We start from the raw sequence: 23,230 nt of genomic DNA on the forward strand, positions 1-23,230 counted from the left end.
CATACAAAGGGCATCTGCAAGAAAAAATGTCATATGATCACATATCCTAATATTCTTTCAGCAGTACGACCTATCCCACACTCTGAGACACTCCTGGTTCCAGTTTTCAATGGTTTTATTTCTTCTAAGGATGAAGAAAGTGAACATGGTGATCAAGTGTATTTTGATAAGATGCATGAGGAAATGGTTGTAGAATCTGAAGGCATCTGACTACTTGATGCCAAGTAGTCATTAACCCCTCAGCAGTTTAGCCAACCTGAATTGAATGACTTAGTAAGAATGACATAAAAATTGTCCTTGACTTTCTGAAGTATGAGGAGCATAACTGGATCATTTGTGTGGATCTTAAAATGGTAAATTTCCTGCTAGGACAACAGAGAGGTTTCACAAAGTATCCTTGCTTTCTGTGTTTGTGGGACAGCCGAGCTTGGGAGAAACACTAGACACAGAAGGAGTGGCCGAAATGTGAAGCTCTGGAAGTAGGGATGCAAAATATTGTGAATGAACCTGTAGTTAATCGAGACAGGATCATTTTTCCCCCACTTCACATCAAACTTGGCTAAATGAAGCAGTTTGTTCATGATTTGAATAGAGAGAGTGAATGCTTTCAACATATTATTTCTGCTTTTCCTGCCTTGTCTTTTGAGAAGATAAAAGCAGGTGTATTTGATGGACCTCAAATTTGAACCCTCATACGTGATGAAGAATTTGCCAGGAAGATGAATAAGGAGGAGAAAGCAGCATGGCAGTCTTTTGTGGCAGTTACAAAGAACTTCCTTGGCAACAAAAAAGCAGAAAAATATGAACTTCTGGTTCAAAGGATGCTGTTGGCTTTCCGTGACATTGGATGTAACATGAGCATTAAGATTCACTTCCTGAACAGACACCTTGATAAGTTTCCCAAAAATCTTGGAACTGTTAGTGATGAGCAGACTACTGCTGGAGCATCAAACAAGATTGTCCTCAACAAGTACACAAACGCAAGAGCTACAAATACAAATTTTTGCCTGAATAAAATTTAAATAAGTTTTTCCCAAATTTTATGACTAAAGTAAGTGTTTTAATATGTTCTATTTTGAAAATGTAGACAAATTCTGATGCAGTCATATCTTTTAGTGTATTAGTGTATTTACCACATTATATAAATTATTATATTTTCACAAAGATGATGCTCAAGAAGACATTCTACTTCATTATGTTAAACTAAATGTTGAAAATTTTACAGTAAGATGAAAACCTAAAATCTTGAATTGCAAAAAAACTGTAGCTTAAAAAGAAAAACTAATGTCAGATTTGAGATCAGCACACTTGAATTAGTAAGAACAAGTGTTTTTGTGGATTCAACAAAAATTTTGTTCCCCAGTGATATGGGTCCTTTTACTTTTATAACTTTATGAAACTGAAGTGTCAGTTGTCCAGCACAAACAGATTGAGAATGTATGTATAGTTTTATTCAAACCCTCAACCACATGGTATAATCTTGAGGTAGCACTTGCATCAGTGAGAAACCACTGTGGGGTCTCCAGGGCCATCTCAGATAGGCATCTATACTCAACAGAGTTTTTGGCCCTAATCTTTCTTCAACCTGATGTGGTCTTTGCCACAGCTGATATTCTCTTTACTCTTTAATCCTAGTTGAACAATACACGTGGATTCTCTCTTGAAATGTCAGAGTGTGACATTTTGTTTGTTTAAAAAGGTTTGTTTTATGTGTGTTTCCTAATATTTCTCTTATAGTGAACATGTTAAACTCACAGTCCTGTGCTGCATCTTATCACAGACCCCCTTTTAAAAGGCTACACATAGCAGATGTTAAACTGTCAGTGATTGGTTTAGGGGTGGACACATGACCTGCTTTCTGGCTAGGATGTTGAGGCTTTGACTGACTCTAGAACTGAATCAGTTCACTCCTTTACTTGTGAGTTTCAGATTCTTTCTCTGCAAAAGGTGGAGATTAATGACAGCCTCTGGCAGGTTTGTGGTGCTGAGGCTTGACAGACTTGAGGTATGTAACAACATCAATGTATTAAAAAGAAAGGCCGGAGGTTTGAAGTGTAAGCAAGTATACCATCACCACCACTTCACCTTTTACATTTTCACTTAAAAAGTAGAATCATATCATTACAGCTTTTCTTGTCTAAATCTTATCTCTAATGTATTGTGGGAAAGTTTTTGTTTCTGTAAAGTGGGAGTAAAAACCTAAAGGCATGTTTTAAAGCATTTTGAGTGTTGAGAGTTTTATGACACCCCCTCCACTTCCCCACATGTGGTTTGACATATTTTATAGTGCTATACATTTATTCTTTCTCTCTCTCTCTCTCTTTTTTTTTTTTGTGGGAGAGACAGAGAGAGTAAGAGAGAGGGACAGATAGGGACAGACAGACAGGAAGGGAGAAAGATGAGAAACATCAACTCTTCGTTGTGGCACCTTAGTTGTTCATTGATTGATTTCTCATATGTGCCTTTACCGGGGGGCTACAGCAGACTGAGTGACCCCTTGCTTGAACCAGAGACCTTGGGCTCAAGCTGGTGAGCCTTGCTCAAACCAGATGAGCTCATGCTCAAGCTGGCGACCTCGGGGTCTCGAACCTGGGTCCTCCACATCCCAGTTCGACGCTTTATCCACTGCGCCACCGCCTGGTCAGGCTATTCTCTCTTCTTAAGCCACTGACTTAATTTTCATCAGAACTCTGTGTTTTTCTTTGCACTTATATTTAATTGGTTTAAATAATTGACTTCATCATATGATTAGAAAAGTACAGCTTGCATTCTCTTGGGAACAGATCCCACTGAGTTAATTCACTTGGTGAGAGGAGAAGTGAATGACATACTACCAGTCGTGACTGCTCAGCAGACCCTCGGCACCTGTCAAGAAATGTTGTTACAAAGGACCGCACAGAGTAAGGAAGTTAGTTAGGGGCAGGTCCGTTAAAGGAGCCTCTTGTGTGCCAATCAAATATATCCCCTTTAAAGTGGTCCTCTAGCACCTGGCTGCTCAAAGCGTGGTCTGGGGACCAACAGCATCACCTCATCTGGAGCAGAAATCAGGATCTTTATTTTAACAAAAACTTAGGTGATTCAAAATCACGGCAAAGTCTGCAAATCACCGCTCTAGATGCATGTTAGAGCCATTGTTCTTCCCACGGCACACACTCTTCCTTCCTGGGCCCCATCTACTTTTGAACTAGGTACAAAATAGGTATGTCATAAATATGTGATAATCTCGTTCTGAAAAAAATAAGAAATCCTGTTTTGGTGGAAATTGCATCCAGAGCCACTTCATGGGTCACCCAAGGAACTCAGTTTCATAATCTTTGTATGCTTTTCTGCTTGCTGCTATAATAAAGTACCACACACCCAGTGACTTGAAAAACAGAAATGGATTCTCTGACATTTCTGGAGGTAAAATCCAAATTGGTTGCACTGGGTGAAAGTCAAGGTGTTAACAGGGCTGGCTCCCTCTTAAGTGTCAGAGGGAGGATCTGTTTGTGTCTCTTCCAGGTTCCAGATGACATCTGCACTACTTGGCTGGTGGGTCCCTTTCTCATATGACTCTAACCTGTGCTCCTATAGTCATAGCAGTCTCCCTGCCTCCCCTTCACAGAGCCCCATGTGATTGCTCTGGGCCACCCGGGTAACCCAGGATAGTGTCTTCATCTCAAGATCATCCTGTCTGTGGATGAGGGGCCTGGGGTTCAGAAATCACAGGGACCAGTAACCCATACTTCATAAATCCAGGCTTACTGGGTACCTCTTGGTACCTGGCTCACATCATCAACAGAATCACCTGATTTTATTCCCAAACTCAGCACAAGTGATGTCAGGATAGTCCAGAGTTGTTCAGTTACCTGTTATGTTCACTGATCCAAAGCCCATGCTTATTTTGAGAAGGATCTTTTTCAAGGTTCTGCAAAGACCAGAGTGATGGTTTTGCTAGATCAAAGCCCTAGCTACTTCCTGTGCACTATCAGCTGACTGATCATTTCTAGAAATCACACACCCAGACAAGGAAGGTCCCATCTTTAAAAAATCACAGGAGTTAGACACAAATGCTGTCCTTTGGCAGAAGGTATCCTCAGAGACATGTTACTCTGACAAGCTGCCAGAATAAACTGTGGCTCAAACATTTGGTGGGCAGAGCGATGGAGCTGGGACCGAATAGCGATTGCAGATGCAGAAACATTTCAAGCAGGGTTTTATAAAAATAGCTTCTATACTTGCCCTGGAAGCTTTGCTTTCTACAGAGATCAAATTCCCCTCAATTATGTGGCTATATTCACTTTGTTACTGGAATCGTCCAAAAGGGTAAGCTCTTTGTGCACAGGACCGCAGTCCGCTCTCAGCATTTCCTCACCTCCCAGATTCAAATGTCCCTAGCAAGGGAGGCAAACTCTGTGTGGTTTAAAAAACTGTATGCTATTTTCTGCTATGCTCCCCACCCCCCAGGGGTTTTGGAATATTTGAAGGTGACCCTAACAGACTCCTCTGCTTGACCAATATTATCTTCAAAACTGAAATAAATTTTGTAGAAATCCACTTGTACTCACAGAGGTGACTGGATACAGAAACACTTAAGACGCCCCAGACTCCAGAGCTGTCTATATTCTTGTTCTTTTTTCCAGCCCCATGGGCCTGGAACCACATAGGAAACTTCTTGGGGACAACTTTTCCTAATACTGTTTCTACATTAACATCAGAAAGAGTTACGTTTCAAATGAAAACACATACAATTTTTCATTGCCTTGGCTACTTAAAATTTCATTAACAAAGCATTTTTTTTTTTAGAATAATAGAGGAAACACACTCCATTTATGAAACTGGCTCAAACTTACCTCTCCTTGTTGCCATCAGAACTAACAATCAGAAGTTAATTCCTTGCTTTAATTTGATTTTTATACTTTATTTTAAGGATTATGTTGTATATTTCCTAAGTTTTACAACAACTCATGGACAAAATATAGATTTCTGATCTGACCTTTAAGCACATTTCCTCTCCAGTCCTTGCCTCAGTTTTCTTATCTGTAAAATGGGAAGAGTAATATCTGCCCTATTTAAATACAGAATGATGATGAAAGTCATGAGAGAAAGATAGATTTGCAGTGGGCGTGATAGGCAAGGGTTCTCTTTGCCAATGTGTGGAATTAGTTTCCAGTGAAGTTATAGACCCTCCCCCAGCAGGGTCTGGCTCTTCTCTGTGTAATTACTCAGTGTGAACCGTGGGTTTTCATATCACTGGTAATATCAGCTGCCTTTGTCACTTCCTGTTCTGGCCATGCCCTGCTGAACACCTTGTGATCTCAGGGGAGTAGAAGCTGGCTGACGGAGCAGTTCAGGTTTGGCTTAAAGATACAGTTCTTGAACTGTTGGATTCAATTCCCTCTCAGCATGACAAATTTCCTTTATTTGGGTAGCTCACCACTGCCCACAACACCACTTCCTTGCCCGTAAAATGTCCAGGCCGATAAAACCGGTGTGTCATTGTTTGCACTTGTGCTGGGGCCACTGGGCAGGCAAGAACGAGCTCTTGAAACCACACCACTGGTTTGTGGTCCAGAATCAGCCCCCCACCCCACCCCAGCACCTCAACACTGCAGTGCTTTGTGGGCAGACATCTCCCTTTCTCACTCCTTTCTGTGCCTCTCTCCAGTGGGCCCAGTGGGCTTTGTCACTTGATAAGCCTTTTGAACAAGAATGGCAGGACCCTTCTGTTCCCTAGGTTGGAGCCAATACAGCATACTTTAACCTGTTAGCCATTAGCTTACTTTCTTATTAAGTCATATGAAATGGAGCTTGGAGGGCTCTTCAGGGCACACTACTTCACCCAAATGAAATTTTCTTCTCTAACATGAAAAAAATTTTTTTTCTTAAGTGAGAAACTGGATGGCAGAGAGACAGACTCCCATATGCTCCCCAACTGAAATCCATCCAGCAAGGCCCTTACTAGGCGATGCTCTGCCCATCTGGGGCGTTGCTCTGTTGCTTGGCAACCGAGCTATTTTAGCTCCTGAGGTGAGGCCATGAAGCCATCCTCAGTGCCCAGGACCAACTTGCTCCAACCGAGCCATGGCTGCAGGAGGGGAAGAGAAAGATAGAGAGAAAGAAGAGGGGAGAGCGTGGAGAAGCAGACAGTTGCTTCTCCTGTGTGCCCTGACGGAATCAAACCTGGGATGTCCACACACCAGGCCAACACTCTACCATTTGAGCCAACTGGCTAGGGCCCTCTAACATTTTTAAAGAACTTGCTACATGCCAGATACTGACTTTGAGTGTTTTGGATGTATTATCTCATCTGATCTTATCAGCTCTATGAAATAGATATAATAATTACCCTCATTTTGCACATGAGAGAAGTAAAGCTTAGAGATGTCCATTAACATGCCCACCAGCAGCTGAGGAAGCAAGACTCAAACCCAGGGCATCTGTCTCCCAGGTGAACCCTAGAGTGCTCCTCACCCCAGCTCCAACTCCAGACCCTTCCACAGTATGTGAGTGGTCAAGGACAACTATGTACAGCACTGTGCAAAGGATGTGTGCAAACGAGCTAGTGTCACCTGGTACAGATGTCTTAGGCAGATGGTCAACAGGTGCCCCGTTTCCCCATCTCTAGCCTGGGGGGAAGTGTGTTGGCCTGGGGCTCAACTGGGTACAGCTGGGCCTGTGCTCCAGCTGAAGAGCTCCAGCAAAGGCATCTCTTTGCTCTCCATTTTTATGGGGCAAATGTAACTGGCTATTATTTGCACTTGAGCTGGCCACTCCAGCGCTCATTTACATGCACTGGCTGTGGTCGGTAAGGCATGTGGAATAGCCAGCAACTTCCATGACTCTGGCCAGGCCTTCTGGGAGGCAGTGGTCATAAATGAACTTCTTATAGTCAGAGCTTCCCAGCACATGACAAAAAAGGGTGTTTATAATCTAACAGTCTGTAGTCATCCATTCAGTAGAGGTGGACTTCATGTCCTGAGAATTTGTTCGAGAAGGTGAAGCCCTACATTCAGAAAAAGGGGTCTGTAAAGTTACTTGTGGGCCAGGCTAGACCTTCAGGGGGTTGATTCCTGCTTACTTAGCTGTTAGACAGTGCAGCTCTGTGTCCAAGATTCCCTGTTGACCTGTCCTTGGGGACAGTTGTGTCCTAGTGCTGGTTGGGGTTGGCTGTGGGTGTGCTGTAATAGCTGCCACATCCATAGGCTCCTTGGGGTTTTTCATTCCAAATGCTTTTCTCAGAAGTGGGCACACAACATAATCAACTGCTATAGAATGTTTGCCTGAAACCTATGTACTCTTGTGGATCAACGTCACCCTGTTAAATTTAATTTTCTAAAGAAAAAGAAAATAAAAAGAAGACGGCTCTTCAGTGGAGCACACGACACATGTATGTCCTCGAGGAAGGGGACAATGGGTGCCCACTGACCCTCCCGCCCGTGGCCTCAGCTTGCACGAGTGACAGCCACTGTGTTTTCTCTGGCAGAGTGTGCTGTTGTGGGATGAATGGCACCCAACTAGACACACAGAAAGGGGTCGACAGGGTCCTCTAGGGTAGAAGATAGTTCTGCCCCAAGGGCAATAGCAGGTCAGGAGAGAGGGTGACCACAGTGTCTGCGGGCCAGAAAGCTCCCTGAGAGAGTGGGCCACTAACCCTAAAAATGATTGGTGACCTGGTGGCCATGCTGTCAGCTCTCAGAAGCCACGTGTGTGGATTACCCATGTGGGGGTATTGGGGCCATGTGGCTGCTGCCTTCAGTCCTTTGATGCCTACTCATAGCTGTGAAGGACTAGGGGAAGAATGGAATAAAAGATGTTCTCAGGGAGAAGGTGCTGTAGAGATATACCTTGGAGTCTTGTGGGGCAGGAGTACTAGGCTCCCTGAGACCCATACCATAAGCATGCCTAGACAGAATCAATACGCAGCTGAGTAAGGTCAGTGACAGGCAGTAGAAGGTTAAGGCAGAGCCTTTTGTTGTAGAGGTGGGTATGCAGACTGGCCAGTGCAGAGAGGCAGACCCAACCACTTTAGTCTTGCGCTGGACTCTCAGTGAATGAGTTTACATAGGCGTATGGGGCAGACAACTTCCCAGAGGCTCCGAAGCCAGGTTGAACACCTCTGCCAGGACCGCCAGCACCGCTGAGCTCAGCTTGCCTTGGCGTGGACTGTGAAATCCCAGGCAGCGTAGGGACAGCTCCTGGGTTCCATCCAGGAAAGAGTTAGGTCAGAGAAAGGGTAGTGGAAGCCCAGAAAGAGAAAAGTGGTGAGCTGAATCTGCTGTGAAAGCCCTTCACCTGGGGCAAGATGGCTAACAGCTTTTTTGTTGAAGGAGAAATGGAGGAGTTTCTCATTCTTAATTGTGGGGAGAATAGTGAAAGCCTAAATGGGAAAGCCAGGCTCAGCAGTCATAGGAGAACCCAGGCTTGTGTTCAAGGCCAAGAGAACAAGCCTGGGCTTAAGAGAGCCTCGAGGCAGCTGTCCCAGGTGAGGGAAGAGGTGGTCAGCAGAGGGAGGGTGTTCTGGTGGACTTGCTCACCCTGGGCTCTGGGCAGCCAACCCAGGCCTCTAGACCTACTGTGGGACCAATTGTGAAACAGAATGCTCAATAACTAACCTAAAACCTGGGGGTGGAGCTGTGGAAAACTATAAGAATAGGCTACGTTTATTGGGAACCTCCTTGTGGCTGTTTGTATACAGTTGGGACTGAGTAAGAAGGGGCAGATAAAAGCCTAGAGCAGCTATGAGAAGGTTGGGGATCATCAGAGCATGGTCAAGGGGGGAGAAGGGCAAGAAGAGTTCCCTTTTGCTCTAGGGCTCCCTCTAGGGATCAGTGAATAAGCCCCCACCCCCCACTGGGTCTAAGGACTTGGAGGAGAAAGAAAAGGGCATTGAATCACGGCATCTTGACCATATCAATCCATCTTTGTGGTCTGGTGTGAGCCAAGTGCTTGGGAAATCCTGGTCTGGAGGGGCACCAAGGTGGCCATCATGAAGCCCAGGCTCCCCTGTTGTGGGGAGACTCCTGGACCTCTGAGAGATGGGGGACGAGAGGTTATCCTGTCACCTCGTGGCTTACCTGGCCTGCTGGCCTGGTTGTCCTGCAAGTTGTTCTGACCTGTCTTGGGGGTTAGTGCTCACAGCTGCAGGACACTTTAAAAAAGCAGTATTAAAAGGGTTTGGGGGAGGGGGAGCTGAAGGGGGAGGAGACAGGCCCTCCCCCTGCCTACAGGCAGTCAGTGTGGAATGGATACAAACTGAACATATAAATGTGGCTTGGTGATTTTACTAACACACTCTCTGGTCCTGAAGGTCACCTATGATGGCAAGATGGAGATTCCTAGAGCTTATTGCTCAAAGAAATGAATAAATAATTCGGCTCACTTTGGAAGGAGAGAAAAAGCCCATTTGGTAGGGCACGAACATGTCCGACATTGGGCTGTGGGAAGGGTGGGGTAATCGTCTCCCTCCTCCAGGCACAGCAGAGCTATACCCCTGATTGGTAAGCCTCCGAGGTCTGTGGGCAGAGCTCAAGCTGAGCAAGACCATCTGATGAGTGACCTAAGGAGTTTTCTGTGTGGCTGAGAAGCCTGGCTTCCCTCTTCCAGTGAGGAAGGTTGAAACCCTCCTGGACTCAGCATCCCACTGGACTGGGGTCCCCCACTCTCCAGGTGATAGAGAGTTGATAATTCCCCCAACTGCCATAAACCCCTGGCCTGTCATTCAGACTGCTTGACATCTGAGCCTATAATGTTCATTTCTCCTGGGCAAAACCTCTCTCATACCAGCCCCATAAAGGGGAGAATAACCCTGGGCATCCCTGCAGTGCCCAGCCTCTGCAAGGTGCTGAGAGAGTGGGGTGCACATGGGGGACCATACAGGTTGTCACCGATTATACTGGCTGATGTTCCTCCTGAGCCACATTGGGGAACCAAAAAAGCATAAGGCCAAAGAAATGCCTTTATAAATGATCTAAAGAACCATCTCCACTTATATGTTTACTAAATATCTTTAGCTCACTATGTGTCAACCGCCACCCCTCTCCCCAGCCCGCTCCTTCCCGGCCTTTCCTGTCTCAGCAACAGGGAATCCATTGCTCCATTTCTTGGAATTTCACTTGGTTTCCTCACACCCCTCTTCCAATCTATTAACAGAGTTGAAAGGACTGATCCAGGATCTCGGCACTTCTCAACAACTCGCTGACTATGACCAGAGCCTGTGCTGGTCCATATGGTGTTGCTTTTGTAAAATTTAGAAAAACATCGTCCCCATGATTAATGGGAATTCAGAGCCTTTGTGCAGAAAAAGGTGCCCCTTCCTCTAGAGCAGGGGTCCCCAAACTTTTTACACAGGGGGCCAGTTCACTGTCCCTCAGACTGTTGGAGGGCCAGACTATAAAAAAAAACTATGAACAAATCCCCCCACACACTGCACATATCTTATTTTAAAGTAAAAAACAAAACAGGAACAAATACAATATTTAAAATAAAAAACAAGTAAATTTAAATCAACAAACTGACCAGTATTTCAATGGGAACTATGCTCCTCTCACTGACCACCAATGAAAGATGTGCCCCTTCTGGAAGTGCGGCGGGGCCGGATAAATGGCCTAGTTTGGGGACCCCTGCTCTAGAGGGATGTGGCCCCACATTACGCTCTGGGTCATGGCTAGGCTCCAGCCCCCTGGGAGCCTGTGCGCCGGCCGTGTATCAACGGCACGGCCGTGGGCGGCGGCGGTGTGCTGGCTGCTCCGCACTGGTGCAGACCCACTGTCCCCTCTCACGTGCCCTGTTGCACTGCCTGCTTCAGCTGAGACCCCTCTTCTCATCTCTTTTGGTCCTCGACATGGATGCCACAGTGATCTAAAAGCACAGGTCAAGTCAAGTCACTCTTCTGTTCAAAACCTCACTCCAAGTAAAAGCAAATCATGGACAGGCCCTAGAGAGCCCTGTACAGTTTGTCTCCGGTGACATCATCAGGTCTGTTCCGAACAACCTCTTCCTTCTTTCCTTTGCTCCAGGCTCACGGTCTCCCCGCTGAGAGTGGTCCTTGGCTTGCTCCCACCCCTCATGGGGCTGTTGTACTCACTCTCCCTTCTGCTTGAAGGTTCTTTCACAGATATTTACCTGGCTTACTCCTCACTTTCTCCAGGTCTTTACCTAAATGTCACACTGTCCAACCATTTAAAACTGGAGCCACCCCTTCTGAATCCTAGAACTCTTGATCCCTTTCCACAGCACGTTCACTTTTCTCCATGGCACTCACTGTCGAACATATCACACTGGTTTACTGTGTGTATGTCTGTTGCTTCTCACTAGAATAATCCTCAGAAAGCAGGATTTTTTTTGTCTGTCTTGCCTTTGGCCATATTCCCAACTCCTAGAACAGTGCTTGGTACGTAATAGGTAAACGGTTTATTTGACATTCATGGAGTAAACGAGTGGCAGAAAGCAGAATGAGCACCTTATGTTGAATCATATAAAATTGTTCTTATAGCTTGAAAGCACTCAAGTATCAGCAACCTCACCTAATATAATGTAATCTGTAAGAGTGGCTCAAAGGAGGTATTATGGGGGGAGGGACACTTGCCCCTGATTTGCTGTGGTTCTTTCCTGGTTATTATCCTTTGGAAACAAATTTTTCATTTAGATAGACATTTCTCTCTCTAATCCCATGATCCACAGAATAGCTTTCCTCCAGGAAATAACCAGGGAATTGTTTGGTACTGTGAGGGATAGAAAAGCTTCCACCCACAGCTCCTTTCAGGGCTCCTAAAACTTTATTTCCAGTCGAAGTTCTGGCAAGCCCAGCATCCAAACAGCAGGCGAAGGTACCGGTTGACCATCGGTGCTTTTCACATTGTATTCCTCACCAGTCATTTTCACAGGCCTTCATCGATCTTGTCCATGCCAAACCTGTGGAGAAGCCTGTGGACCAGCAGCAGGCCAGTACGACGAGCTGCAGCATAATTTATCAGGCCAACCTTCACACCATACTTTGGCAGATCATGAGCATAAGCTGTACAAACCATCACATCTTCTATGTGCACATAAGTAATCTGACAAATGATATCTCTGTTGGTCACACTAACTATCACTCTGTATTTGGGTGTGTTGCACTTATTTTTATCCTGGATTACCAGTGTTTCTGGACATAGTAATCAGTTTTACCCTCTCATCGTCTTCTAAATTTCACTTGGTATCTCTGGAAGTAGGCCTTATTTTTCACAGCTTTAACAAATCCCATCATGTGGAGCAGAGAAACGCGTCTGCAGCTCTCGGCAGCCCCCACCGCAAAGCTCCGGTGGGGGTAAGGGCCGGAGCCCGTGCACGAGTCTTTACATTTACTTAGTCCATGTTCCCACATTTCCACCTCTAGGAATTCACCTGGGGGTGCGGAGGGGAAGAATGAATTAACCTCGATATGTATAAGAATATTATGAAAATTTGTACACATTGCAAATGCTCAGTGATAACAGATTTGTTGGTTATATTTGGCTCTCACCATATAATTAAAAACCATGAAGTCCTTCATAATGATGTTTTAGAAAATGTTTCATGACATCTGTTTCTTGGTCAAGAAAACTTAACAGCTTATAACATAACATACACTATTTTTTTATTTTAAAATACATGCATATGGAATGTAATGTACAGTATGGTGACTATAGTTAATAAATAATATGGTACTGTGTACATAAAGTTGCCTAAGGTAGAGTGGATTTTAAGGATTCTCATCATACACACAAGAAAAAGGTAACTGATAACTCTATGAAGTGATGATGTGTTACTTGCCTTGGTTTTGGTAATCATTCTGCAATGTATATGTGTATCAAATTATTACATTGTATACTTTAAATATACACGGGGTCTTTGGTTGCAACACAGTTCCTTTCCTATCACAGTGATGTACCCAAATTTTAATGTAAGTCAAAATACATCCTATCCTAACACAAAGGGAACACTTGCACTTTTAACAGTCCAAAATGGCGTAGGTAAGCGTGCTGGGAAACGACAACTCCCTCACTCGTATGCTGTATTACTGCGTATTCTTCTGCCAGACACAACCAAACTAGTTTGCCTATGTAGTTCGTAAGTATGATGCGAGTAGCGTAAGCTGAAACACTCATGTCTCATTTTTTAAAAGTTTTTATGGGAAGGAGCATCATAAACTTGAAACATCATATGTCAAGACTGTTCTAACCCGAGGACCTCCTGTATAAAATTACACTCTTCAATTATTCTTTAATAAAGTTAAAAAATACATATAACTGTATATGCATACACATACTACATATGCACGCAAACAGAAAGAGTAAGAGAGATGAAGACTGGGAATGAGAAAATCTTTCTTTACATATTAAATGGTAACAGTGATTTTTATTTTTTTAATGCCTATTTAAAAGTTATACAGACTTCTAAAATGGCAAAAAGAACACAAAAAGAGATGTTTAAAAAGTCCTCCAATGACTGTCACTTCAGGGTAGAGTCCAACCCCTCAGCCCAGCGGCCCTGCCACCTCTGCAGCTCCCTCCTCCAGTCTTACCCCAGAATCCTTATCCACACACCCTTCCTGGTACTTCCCCAAACGGACTCATTATTGTAGCAGCTGTCTGCTATTTCATCTGCCCGAACAGCCTCTTCCATGCCCCCACCTTGCTTCCTGCCTGCCTGCTCTCTCCTGGGTCCCCCTCCCTGGGAAGCCCTCCCTGGCCACTCAGACAGAACTTGCCATTCCCTGCTCTCTCCCTACCCTGCGCGTGCACTACTTTTGTACCTTGAACAGCATCGCTGTTATGTTTACCCTTCGCTCCCATGGCTCATTCCAGGGTTAGGTTCTTAATCATCCTTGTTTACTAACATCCAGCATAGTCCTGGAGAAATGTTTATGGAGTGAATGAATAAATAAATCTGTCTACTGAGCACTAGGCTCACGCACCTGCCGGACATCTGTACTCAAGTCTCTAAACACAGCATTCCCTCAGCTGAGCCCAACATCCTCTCTCTGGGGCACTTCAACACCCTCCCCACTCCTCATCAGCAGCCCTTGATGTTGTGCACTCCCCGTCTATAGGACTGTAGACTCCAGCCCTCAAGGGACTGGAGCCAGACAGTGTGCATCTCTTTTCCTCCCGTAGAAATTCTCCGGGACTCTAAGTCCTACCGCCTGAATGGCCCTTGTGCTGTTTTCCCTTCTTTCCCTGCACACTGCTGCAGAGCTTCTCCCTCACGCGCACTCTCACCTGGGTATCTGCTACAGCCCCATCATCCCGACCCCAATAAAAACCTCGTTGGCTTCTGTTTCCTCTAGGGTAAAGTCTAAACCCTCCACCAAGGCTTACCAGGGACCCTGCCCCAGCCCAGCCGTGTCTGTCTCTTCAGCTTCATCTCTCCTCCATCCCAACCCTTTCATCCTTTCCAGAAGCAGCCTGATGAGTTCTTTCCTGCCTCTGTAACTCTTGAATGCTGTTTGCTTTGGTTGGAAGACCTTTTCCGACCTCTTGTTCCCATAACTCATTCATTAAGCCTTAATTTAAAAGACACTTCCTCCAGGAAGCTTTCCCTCATTTCCCAAGTCCTAATTAGGTCTCTCTTAAATAAATTTCCATAGCTCCCTACACTTCCCCCACCATAACCCTTCTCATGCTGTATTTACTTGTTTACTTCATTGTTCGCCTCTCTCAACAGACTGTAAGTTGAATGTGAGCAGAAACCAAGACTGTTTGCTTATGAACATTCCTCTCATGTCCAGCGAATTTAAGTCTTTCCTCAAGAAATGGGTAGCATTCAGTAAGCAAACAGATGAATGAATTTTTTTTTCTACTTTTGCTATTGCAGATGCTGATTCAAACTTTGGGATCAGACGAAGACATGGAGTTCTTCGTTTTCTGAAGATCAGAAGGAGGGGAGCGGCACTGCGTGGAGAGCCGCCCTCCACCCCTCACCAGGCAGCTGGCTGACCTTCAGTGGGCAAGGCCTTTCCAGGGGACCTTTTCATCCGATTGCCTTTCCAAGCCTTCACAACCAACTTCCCCATCAGTCATGAGTTTTTCCAAGTCTTACAGGAACCTACCCTAAAGAGTAAAGGAAGTTCTCTATATGTTTCCAAATGCTACCTTCAAAATATTTTCAGAGTTCCTGAGTTAAAGGTCCCAGGACTGAAACCCCGGATGGGGAAGATGCCACTGGGCTGAGGCTCAGGATAGCTACCTACTGCCCCCAACCCAAGTCAGGATGGGAAAAAGACCAGTGGTGTTTGTGTCTGGCAGTCACTAATGCTGAGGGGGGGGGGGTGCTTCACAGTCAAGTTCAGAGGAATCCAGCACCTCTGGGGAGATTGAAGGGAAGCTGGGAAAATGGTTGGTGTGATGGATTGAAATCTTGACCAGCAAATATTCACTGCCTTCTTTCTCCCACCCCCTCAGGGCTGTGTATACTTCCTTCCTCACTGACTTTGGACTTGACCAGATGGTGTGTGTTAACCACTGGAATATGAGCAGACATGTTATGACCAGAGGCTTAAGTAGTTCTTCCTCTTACATGCTTTTCATTCACAATGAGAAGAATATGCCTCAGGTCACCACTGTTCTTCAGCCTGGTCTCCTGGATACAAGCTGTGGACATGTTTAGTTTGAGATGGCTATTAGATATCTGAACAGATATCTAATATGTATGATTTGGGACCTAGGGGTGGGGTCTGGGCTGGAAATCTACCTTGGAGTTATCAGCAGATATATGACAGTTAAAGCTTTGACACAGACTCACCATAGTGTGGGTATGAATGGAAAAGAAGTCCCTGCGTGAGTCTTGGTTTCTGTTTTTGCAGAGGTCAGAGAGATGAGATGGCAGCAGCAAAGAGAGAGAGAGATGGAGCAGCCAGAAAGGCAGGCAGACAGTCAGGCCAGGGAGGGGTTCTGGAGCCAAGAGGAGGGAGGCTTTGGAGTTGGAGGCAACAATAAAATGTGTCCAAAACTGAGAAGTCAGAGATGACGTGGAAAATCGAACAGTGGGTTTAGTGACAAGGATGTTGTCGATGTCCTTGATAAAAATATATTCTGTAGAGTCATAGGGGCAAAAACATCAACAGAGGGGATTCAGGAGACAGTCATAGCTGAGACATTTGTAAACAGAGACTATTCGTACCAAAGCTTTGCTCAGAAATGAAGGAGAGAAATGGTGCTGTCAACCAAGAGGAAAGTGGCATCAAGAGAGGTGTTTTTCTTTTTCTCTTTAATAATGGGATGAATGACAATAAGTTTGAATGCCAACCAGAATGATCCAGGAGAAAGAAGAAATTGATGATACAGTAGAGGCGGAGTGACGGCAGTCGGCGCATCCCCTGGAACGGGGAGGGCGCTGGGCGTGCAGGCTTGCATGTGGGAAGGTGGGCAGATACAGTGGTGGGAGCCTGCAGACATTCTCTTCCAGCTGCAACAACTTTCTCAGTGAAACCGGAAGCCAGGTCATCAACAAAGGGTGAACACATGGGAGGTGAAGAAGAAAGTATGACAGAGTCGTCTAGCAGAGTCCAAAAATGAACGGACGAAGGATGTGTAGCTTGTGTGATAGCTAGCAGAGACTCTTTTACCTACCATCCAGTAAAGCCTCATGCCAGCCCTAGGAAGTAGGCCATATCATTTGCCTGATTTACAGATGAGGAAATTAAAGCACAGAGTGGTCAAGGATCTTGTCCAATATCACACAGTAAGAAAGTATGAGAACCAAGATTTAAACACAGTTAGTCTGGGTCCAGGCCCAAATACTTAATCACTAGGTTAGGGTGACTCAGTTAAACATATGAAAGCCTGTCACGGAACTGAACTAGTAAGAATAAGGGTTGACTTAACATTTGTGGTGCAGCCACTGTGTGTCAAGCTCGGTACTAAATGCCTTCACAGCTCTGTGCAGCCATGGTCATCATCAGTCCCACTGCTGAGGACATGGGGGCCCAGAGAGATTCAGTGGGTTGTTAAAAGCTGCAGAGCTAGGAAGTGAAAGAACTGAGTTTTGATCCCACGATCTGATTCCCAAACCCACACCCTGTACACAATGCCAAAGAAGCATTTTAACATGTGAGAGCGTCTCTGGTCTAAAGCAAGCATCTGGCTAAATACATCAACCATTCCTACAGCAGGCTGACGTCACTTGGAACCTTTATCCTGAGCAGGTGGAGAACTTACATGTGGTCCTCATAGCAGGAAAATTGTAACAGAAGGTAACTTTGGGGGAATGCTGGTTGTCTGACCAACCATTTTTGGATGCCTGATCCATTGGGTGAAGAGGAGGGCTCAGAGGTATATGGAAAGAGGCTTGGAATTGGAATTTTCTTTTACTTTTAATCAAAGCCATAGCCTTACATCACAAGAGCGCTTGTTCTACTTAGGCAAGCGTTTCCAAAAACCATTTTCTTAAGAAAAAGTGCTCATAATGCATCATCGACACTGAACAGCCACCACTTCCTCAAATGCAAGGAAGCAGACAGTTAAAAAAAAAAAAAAAGCCAAGAGGCAGCCGTTGTTTATCACGACCTCGCCTCAATGAGGCCTGAGATTCTTTCAAATAGGAGCTTTGCTTCCCATGACGCAGGGCGAAGTGTCAACTGGGATATTTCTGCTAAAACTGAAAGCAAGAGAGGCAGGGTGCACCCTTCACGAGGCACCAGCCCCTGGGGGCTGTGGGTGAGGTCTGGTGGGGGTTAGGGTTCCAGCTCCCAGTCACAGATGATTGGACATTTCAGCTGAGCAAAAGGAGGACACGCACTGGCAAATCAACCTCTCAAAGCCAAGATCGCCTGTGAAGCCATCATAAAGGGGAACACACACACACTGCAGGCAGAGGGACAGCTCGAACTGGCGAGCAGGGTGCCAACTGAACCGACTGCTCACCGGAACCAGCAGCAATAATGTCTCTGAAGTTGCCAAGAAACTGGGATTTCAACCTGAAAGGAGAGGCTGGGAAAATAGGTATGACTGGTGTCTTTCCGCTGTCTCTGTGGTTCTTCTACTTGAGCACCCACCATTTGCATGTCAGTCTGCAGAGAGCATGGTTTATCTAAAAAAGGGATCTTGACAAATCCAGGTTTGGGGGAACATTTGCATTCAAGTTGATCGGTGGTCGGCTCAAAGTTCCCAAACGCTGCAAGGGGAGTCTTTTTTGTTTGGAGGTGGCAGTAGAATGGAGTTCCCTGGTTTGTGGGATCGGGGTTACTTTGGATGGGTGAGGTCTACAGATCACACACAAAACCGTGAGTTTTTCTCTCTTTATCATGGAGGCATTGTTTCTTCCTCTTTGGACATTTACCCATATTTTGATAGTAGCACAGAGAGTGTAGTCCTTTGAAGTGTTTGACCTGTGGTTAAACTCAAGGTAGCCTATTTTGTGAGCCCATCGGATCTCCAGGTCCTCTCTGTGGATTTGGGGTAGAGGTGGGGCTGTTAACTTGCAGTCAAAAATAAACAATGCAGACAAGACAGGAACATGGAGACATTTGAAAGTATAGTATAATAAAGACAACTTTAGTTAAAGGGACAGGATGGAAGGGAATTCTTAGATCGTGGAGTTGAAAAAGAGCAATACACTTTAGATTAATTATCTTAAGGGACGCTAGTTTGTTTTCTGAGTTGTCTGGCCTTTAATCCTTAGCTCTTCTCATTGATGAAGATAGTGACATATTGATTTTAATCTGTGATATAATTGTTATCTTGAGTTTCTTTCTATGAGTTTCTTCTATTATTAAATTGATCATTGTAATTTAGGGTAGATCAATTGTGCCAAAAGTGATTCCCTGGGTTTTATATTTCTACCCATATGGTGAGATAACATCCTTGATATTAGACAAGAATTAAGGTGTTTCTAATGGCTTGGAAAAGGTTTCCTTGGAACAAGGTTTTGATTTGGTCTTCTAATGGTGCTTAATGTGATGCTAAAACAAACAATCCATTGCAAAATCACATAACAGAATATTAATACATAGGTCTGAGAAAAGATTTGAAAGAAAATTGAGAGTAATCAGAGAAGTCATTTATCTTGGTAACCAGGGAGGATTGGCAGTCCTCACCAAGCTAGGAACCATGGCATGCTAATGTTGGTCCAAGAATAGGTGGTGTGTGTAACTCTTATATAAGCAAGAGATTCTTCTCCTAACTACTGTTGACACAGATGTATTTGGCTAATTTACATTCTATTATATGTCATATAAATTTGTTTCTAGAAGTAGAACTTCTTTGGTTCTGTTCCTTGAAAGTGTCTTGCTTCTGTTTGTATGGGGTCATCCTACCCTCTCACCATTCGTGTTTGACAGGTCTTACCTTCTGTTTAAAAACGAGAAATGTGAGACAATTGATGACTAGATGATTAATTTATTAAAGGGTTAAATGATTGTTTTCTAGGGATATAGGAAATTACCACATTATCTCTGAGACCTGGAATTAGGTTGTGTAGATTTCTTGCTTTCTTCCAATGTTTCTTAAACCATGGTCCCCTGGATAACCTGTAACATAGTCATTAAAGTTCTTGTCTAAAATGCAGATTCTGAGCACCATCCTGACTTGTGAAATCAGAATGAGGGAGGCCCAAGCTTCCACAGTTTAACAAGCACTTACCCCTCCATCCCACCAGATAAAGAAGTCCTGTTGTAGCAGCTCTGGTCTAAGTTAGCAGACTCAGAGAGTTACCATTCACCTAGAATTGAGCACAGTGCCTGGTCCTGGTGAGCCCACAATAAATATTTATTGATGAAATCAATGACTGATTGTCAGCAGATGATATAATTTACTACTTACTATTTAATAAGAAATAATTGCATAATAAAATATAAAGGAGCCCTTGTCATTATCCATGTCATTTATAAGTTTGTCATTCTGAGAGATTGGACTACAGTCAGAATACTATCAGTGTCACATAGATGAGAATTCAGATTCTAAGCCGAGTCCTACAAGGGGAGAGGCTCATCACTGACTCAGCCATAGGACCTCAGTCCCCCCTACAGAACCTTGTGTCTAGATGTGGCTTAATAATACACGGTGTAGCAAAAGTAGGTTTATAGTTGTGAGTACATGAAACCCAGAGTTTATTCTTGTGTTTTATTATTTATTATTGTTGTATTATTTTTCATACTTACAACTGTAAATCTACTTTCGCCCCACTATGTATGTCAAAGAAGCTCACTTCTATTAAGAAGAAATGTGGAACTGGGAGTCATGTCAGGGAAGCCAATGACCTATGGTTTTTCAGCCTGAGCTAGTGAGGAGAAGGTCAGGACACTATGGGTATTTTGGGATGGGTAGTTATTAGTAATGATGGCTAACCTCTGCATTATAGCATGCTAGTGCATCATTGACTGTTACCCACTAGGTGATAATAACAGCCTTCTACCACCACCATTTGTGACAAACGGAAATGTCTCCAGACATTACCAGATGTCTGAGGAGAGATATCTTCCCTAGTTGAGAACCACTGGAGTAGATAATCACCAAAATGGTGTGACTTTAAGGACACTTGGGAGTGAAACCCAAATATTATTATATGAGTCATTGTCTAGGTCAATTTTCAAGAGGTTCTTACTAAGGTAGAACTTCAGGGGGATGGGTAGCAGCCCGGGGATGCGTGGTTCAGCACTTGCTTAGGAAAATAGCAAGAAACTGATCTATTATGTGGCCCAGAAAAAGGCCCCAGTTTTTTGTTTTTATTTTTGTTTTTGTTTTTTCAATTGGTGCCAGTTTACCCCAAAACTTATAAGTGCTGAGCCAGGGCTGACGTGAAAGTGAGTCTCTGAGAGCTGGGGAGGGACTCTCTGCTGGACTTCCATCTCAGAGAGGGGGGTGGGTGGGTGGGGTTGAGGGGGGAGGGAGGGAGGGAGACAGAGCCAACAGACTTGACTTGAGGTGCCACCAAGAGCACACATTTTTTCTGAGCCTTTATCATCAATTTTAGTACAACAATTAAAATCAAGACAGCCTTCCACCGCTTTCCCACTGTTATTCAAATCTCTTATTCTTTCACATATTTGTCTTTCTAACTCCATTGTGAACCCTGGAGGGAGGTTCCAGGACACAGTACCCTTTCTTGCCCTGTCCAGGGGCCTGACATCCCATGCCTTGCACATAGGCGCTCTATTGACAGGGTATAGACCATCCAAGGAAAGTCCTCTTCCGCCTGGGAGTGTTTAGTTGAAAGATTACTGGGAGAATTTCAGGACCACCCACATTGTATTCAGTCACACTGAGTTTGCAGCCACTTTGGAAACAGTTTGGCTTTGCTTGGTGAAACTGATGATACACAAACTCTAAGAGGTGGGCACTTCACTCTGGATCCTGTCCCCTGGGGAAGCTATTTGTGTGTGTGACCAGAACAAATGTGTGAAGTTCCTTAGACGTGTTGTTGTAATAACGGAAGACAGAAAATAGCCCAAATGTCCATCAATAACAGAATGGGAAAATAAATTCTAGTATCTTTATAAAATGAAATGTTAATGAGAACAAAAACTAATTAATGATAGTTGTACATTCAAGTGAGATTGAATCACAATTGCTTAATATTGGGGAGAAAAGAGATATCCCCAAAGAGCAGAATGGGATTCAATTATATTCAGGTTAAAAGTGATATGTGTGTTTGGAAAAACTATAAAGAAAATTGAGTTGACTAATATAAAATTCAGGGTGGTTGTTAGCTCTGGAGAGAAAAGAGGGGGGAAATGATGTGTTTGGGAAGCTTCGAAGGTCCCTACTCTCGGTGACAGGTACATGTGAGTTTATTTTATTATTGAATGTAAAATGAACACAGACATCAACATGTAAATAAACTCTCAAAAACCTGGGAGAAATGCACACAATTTGTTAATAGTACTTAGCAATGGGTGAAGGGTTTATGGGTGAAATATACCCACACACCTAGGTATCATTATTTTATAAGTATTTTTCAGGTTTTCTATAATGAACAAGTATTAACCATTCTATACCCAAAGCTAAAAGGAGTTTCAAGGTGTTGGCCAGGCACACTGGCACAGGTCTTACAGGTGACACGTGCTCCCAGCAAACAGCTGCAAGGCCTGGACTGACTGCAGAGGTGGGAACAAGCCAGAACCCACACCTGGTCATCTGTGGGCTCTCTAGGCCTCCAGGCCCAGGATATAGTGGGGTTTTTTTGTTTTTTGTTTTTTGGAAGAGTGACATAGCCCCACAGTGACCAGGTCAGTCTGCTTGAGCATATTTCTTGCTTTATCTGAACACTGGAAGGCAGGTCCCTCAGGTTAACGATCCTAAGACCATGCAGCCCAGGGTGAGCTGGTTTATATTCAGCGTTCAGCTTTGCAAAACTTACAGTGTGTTGATTTGGTCTGGCCTGTTGGCTACAGCTGAAGCTTTTGGACTCCCTGCACAGCTCCTGGTCCCTGATGCATAAAAGTCTCCACATGTGCAAGCAGGGTCAAGGACAAGAATGTGCCTTCCTCAGACAGTGAGCGTCCACACAGGGGGTACCCCCTCAAGGTCCATACCTTCATTATTTCTTGTCAAGTAAAAATATCTGTCCCCCTGTTGTCACCGGATTACTTTTAGTCATGAATTAAATTCTTTCCAAAAGGTGCATGTCTCTAACTGGCCAGGGTGAGAGCCTCCTAGCCACTTGGAGGACAGGGACTGATGTTATTTTAGACTTCAGGAGAGAGAGCCATCTTGAGTGAGGACAGGAAGTCAAAATCCTGTTTTCTTTCTCTTTCTTTCTTTCTTTCTTTCTTTCTTTCTTTCTTTCTTTCTTTCTTTCTTTCTTTCTTTCTTTCAGAAACAGAGAGAGAGTCAGAGAGGGGAATAGACAGGTACAGACAGACAGGAATGGAGAGATGGGAAGCATCAATCATTAGTTTTTCATTGTACATTGCGACACCTTAGTTGTTCATTGATTGCTTTCTCATATGTGCCTTGACCACGGGCCTTCAGCAGACCGAATAACCCCTTGTTCGAGCCAATGATCTTGGGTCCAAACTGGTGACCTTTGCTCAAACCAGATGATCCCGCGCTCAAGCTGGGGACCTTGGAGTCTCGAACCTGAGTCTTAGGCATCCCAGTCCGATGCTCTATCCACTGAGCCACCATCTGGTCAGATAAAATCCTGTTTTCTTGATCACTCATGGACAAAGTACAGCCTGTACTTTGTGTTAGAGGGGGAGCTAAAGTGCCTTGGGTTGGCTGATGGAGGTGAGCCCAGGGTCCTGTGCACGTGCCTCTGCTGAGGGTTCTGGAGTGAGGTGCCACACGGTCCT

The 23,230-nt window shown here is 44.5% G+C and overlaps 1 protein-coding gene and 1 pseudogene across 3 annotated transcripts in view; one reads left to right on the forward strand and one right to left on the reverse strand.

The window, feature by feature from the left end:
• Positions 1-11,596: 11,596 nt before the first annotated feature.
• On the reverse strand, positions 11,597-12,246 carry LOC136329859 (large ribosomal subunit protein uL18 pseudogene; annotated as a pseudogene).
• A 5,341-nt stretch (positions 12,247-17,587) lies between these two features.
• The window catches only part of ARHGAP25 (Rho GTPase activating protein 25), an 86,790-nt gene continuing 81,147 nt past the window's right edge, over positions 17,588-23,230 (forward strand). For 2 of the 3 annotated variants that reach the window (XM_066267296.1, XM_066267297.1), the window contains exon 1: positions 17,588-17,939. In XM_066267296.1, coding sequence (XP_066123393.1) covers positions 17,879-17,939 — 61 coding nt within the window. In that variant the 5' untranslated portion in view covers positions 17,588-17,878. Of the gene's footprint in view, positions 17,940-18,122; positions 18,221-23,230 lie in introns of those variants that run through there. The other variant, XM_066267295.1, reaches the window with a different exon arrangement.

Source organism: Saccopteryx bilineata, chromosome 3, assembly GCF_036850765.1.
Source record: "Saccopteryx bilineata isolate mSacBil1 chromosome 3, mSacBil1_pri_phased_curated, whole genome shotgun sequence".
NCBI classification, from domain to species: Eukaryota; Metazoa; Chordata; class Mammalia; order Chiroptera; family Emballonuridae; genus Saccopteryx; species Saccopteryx bilineata.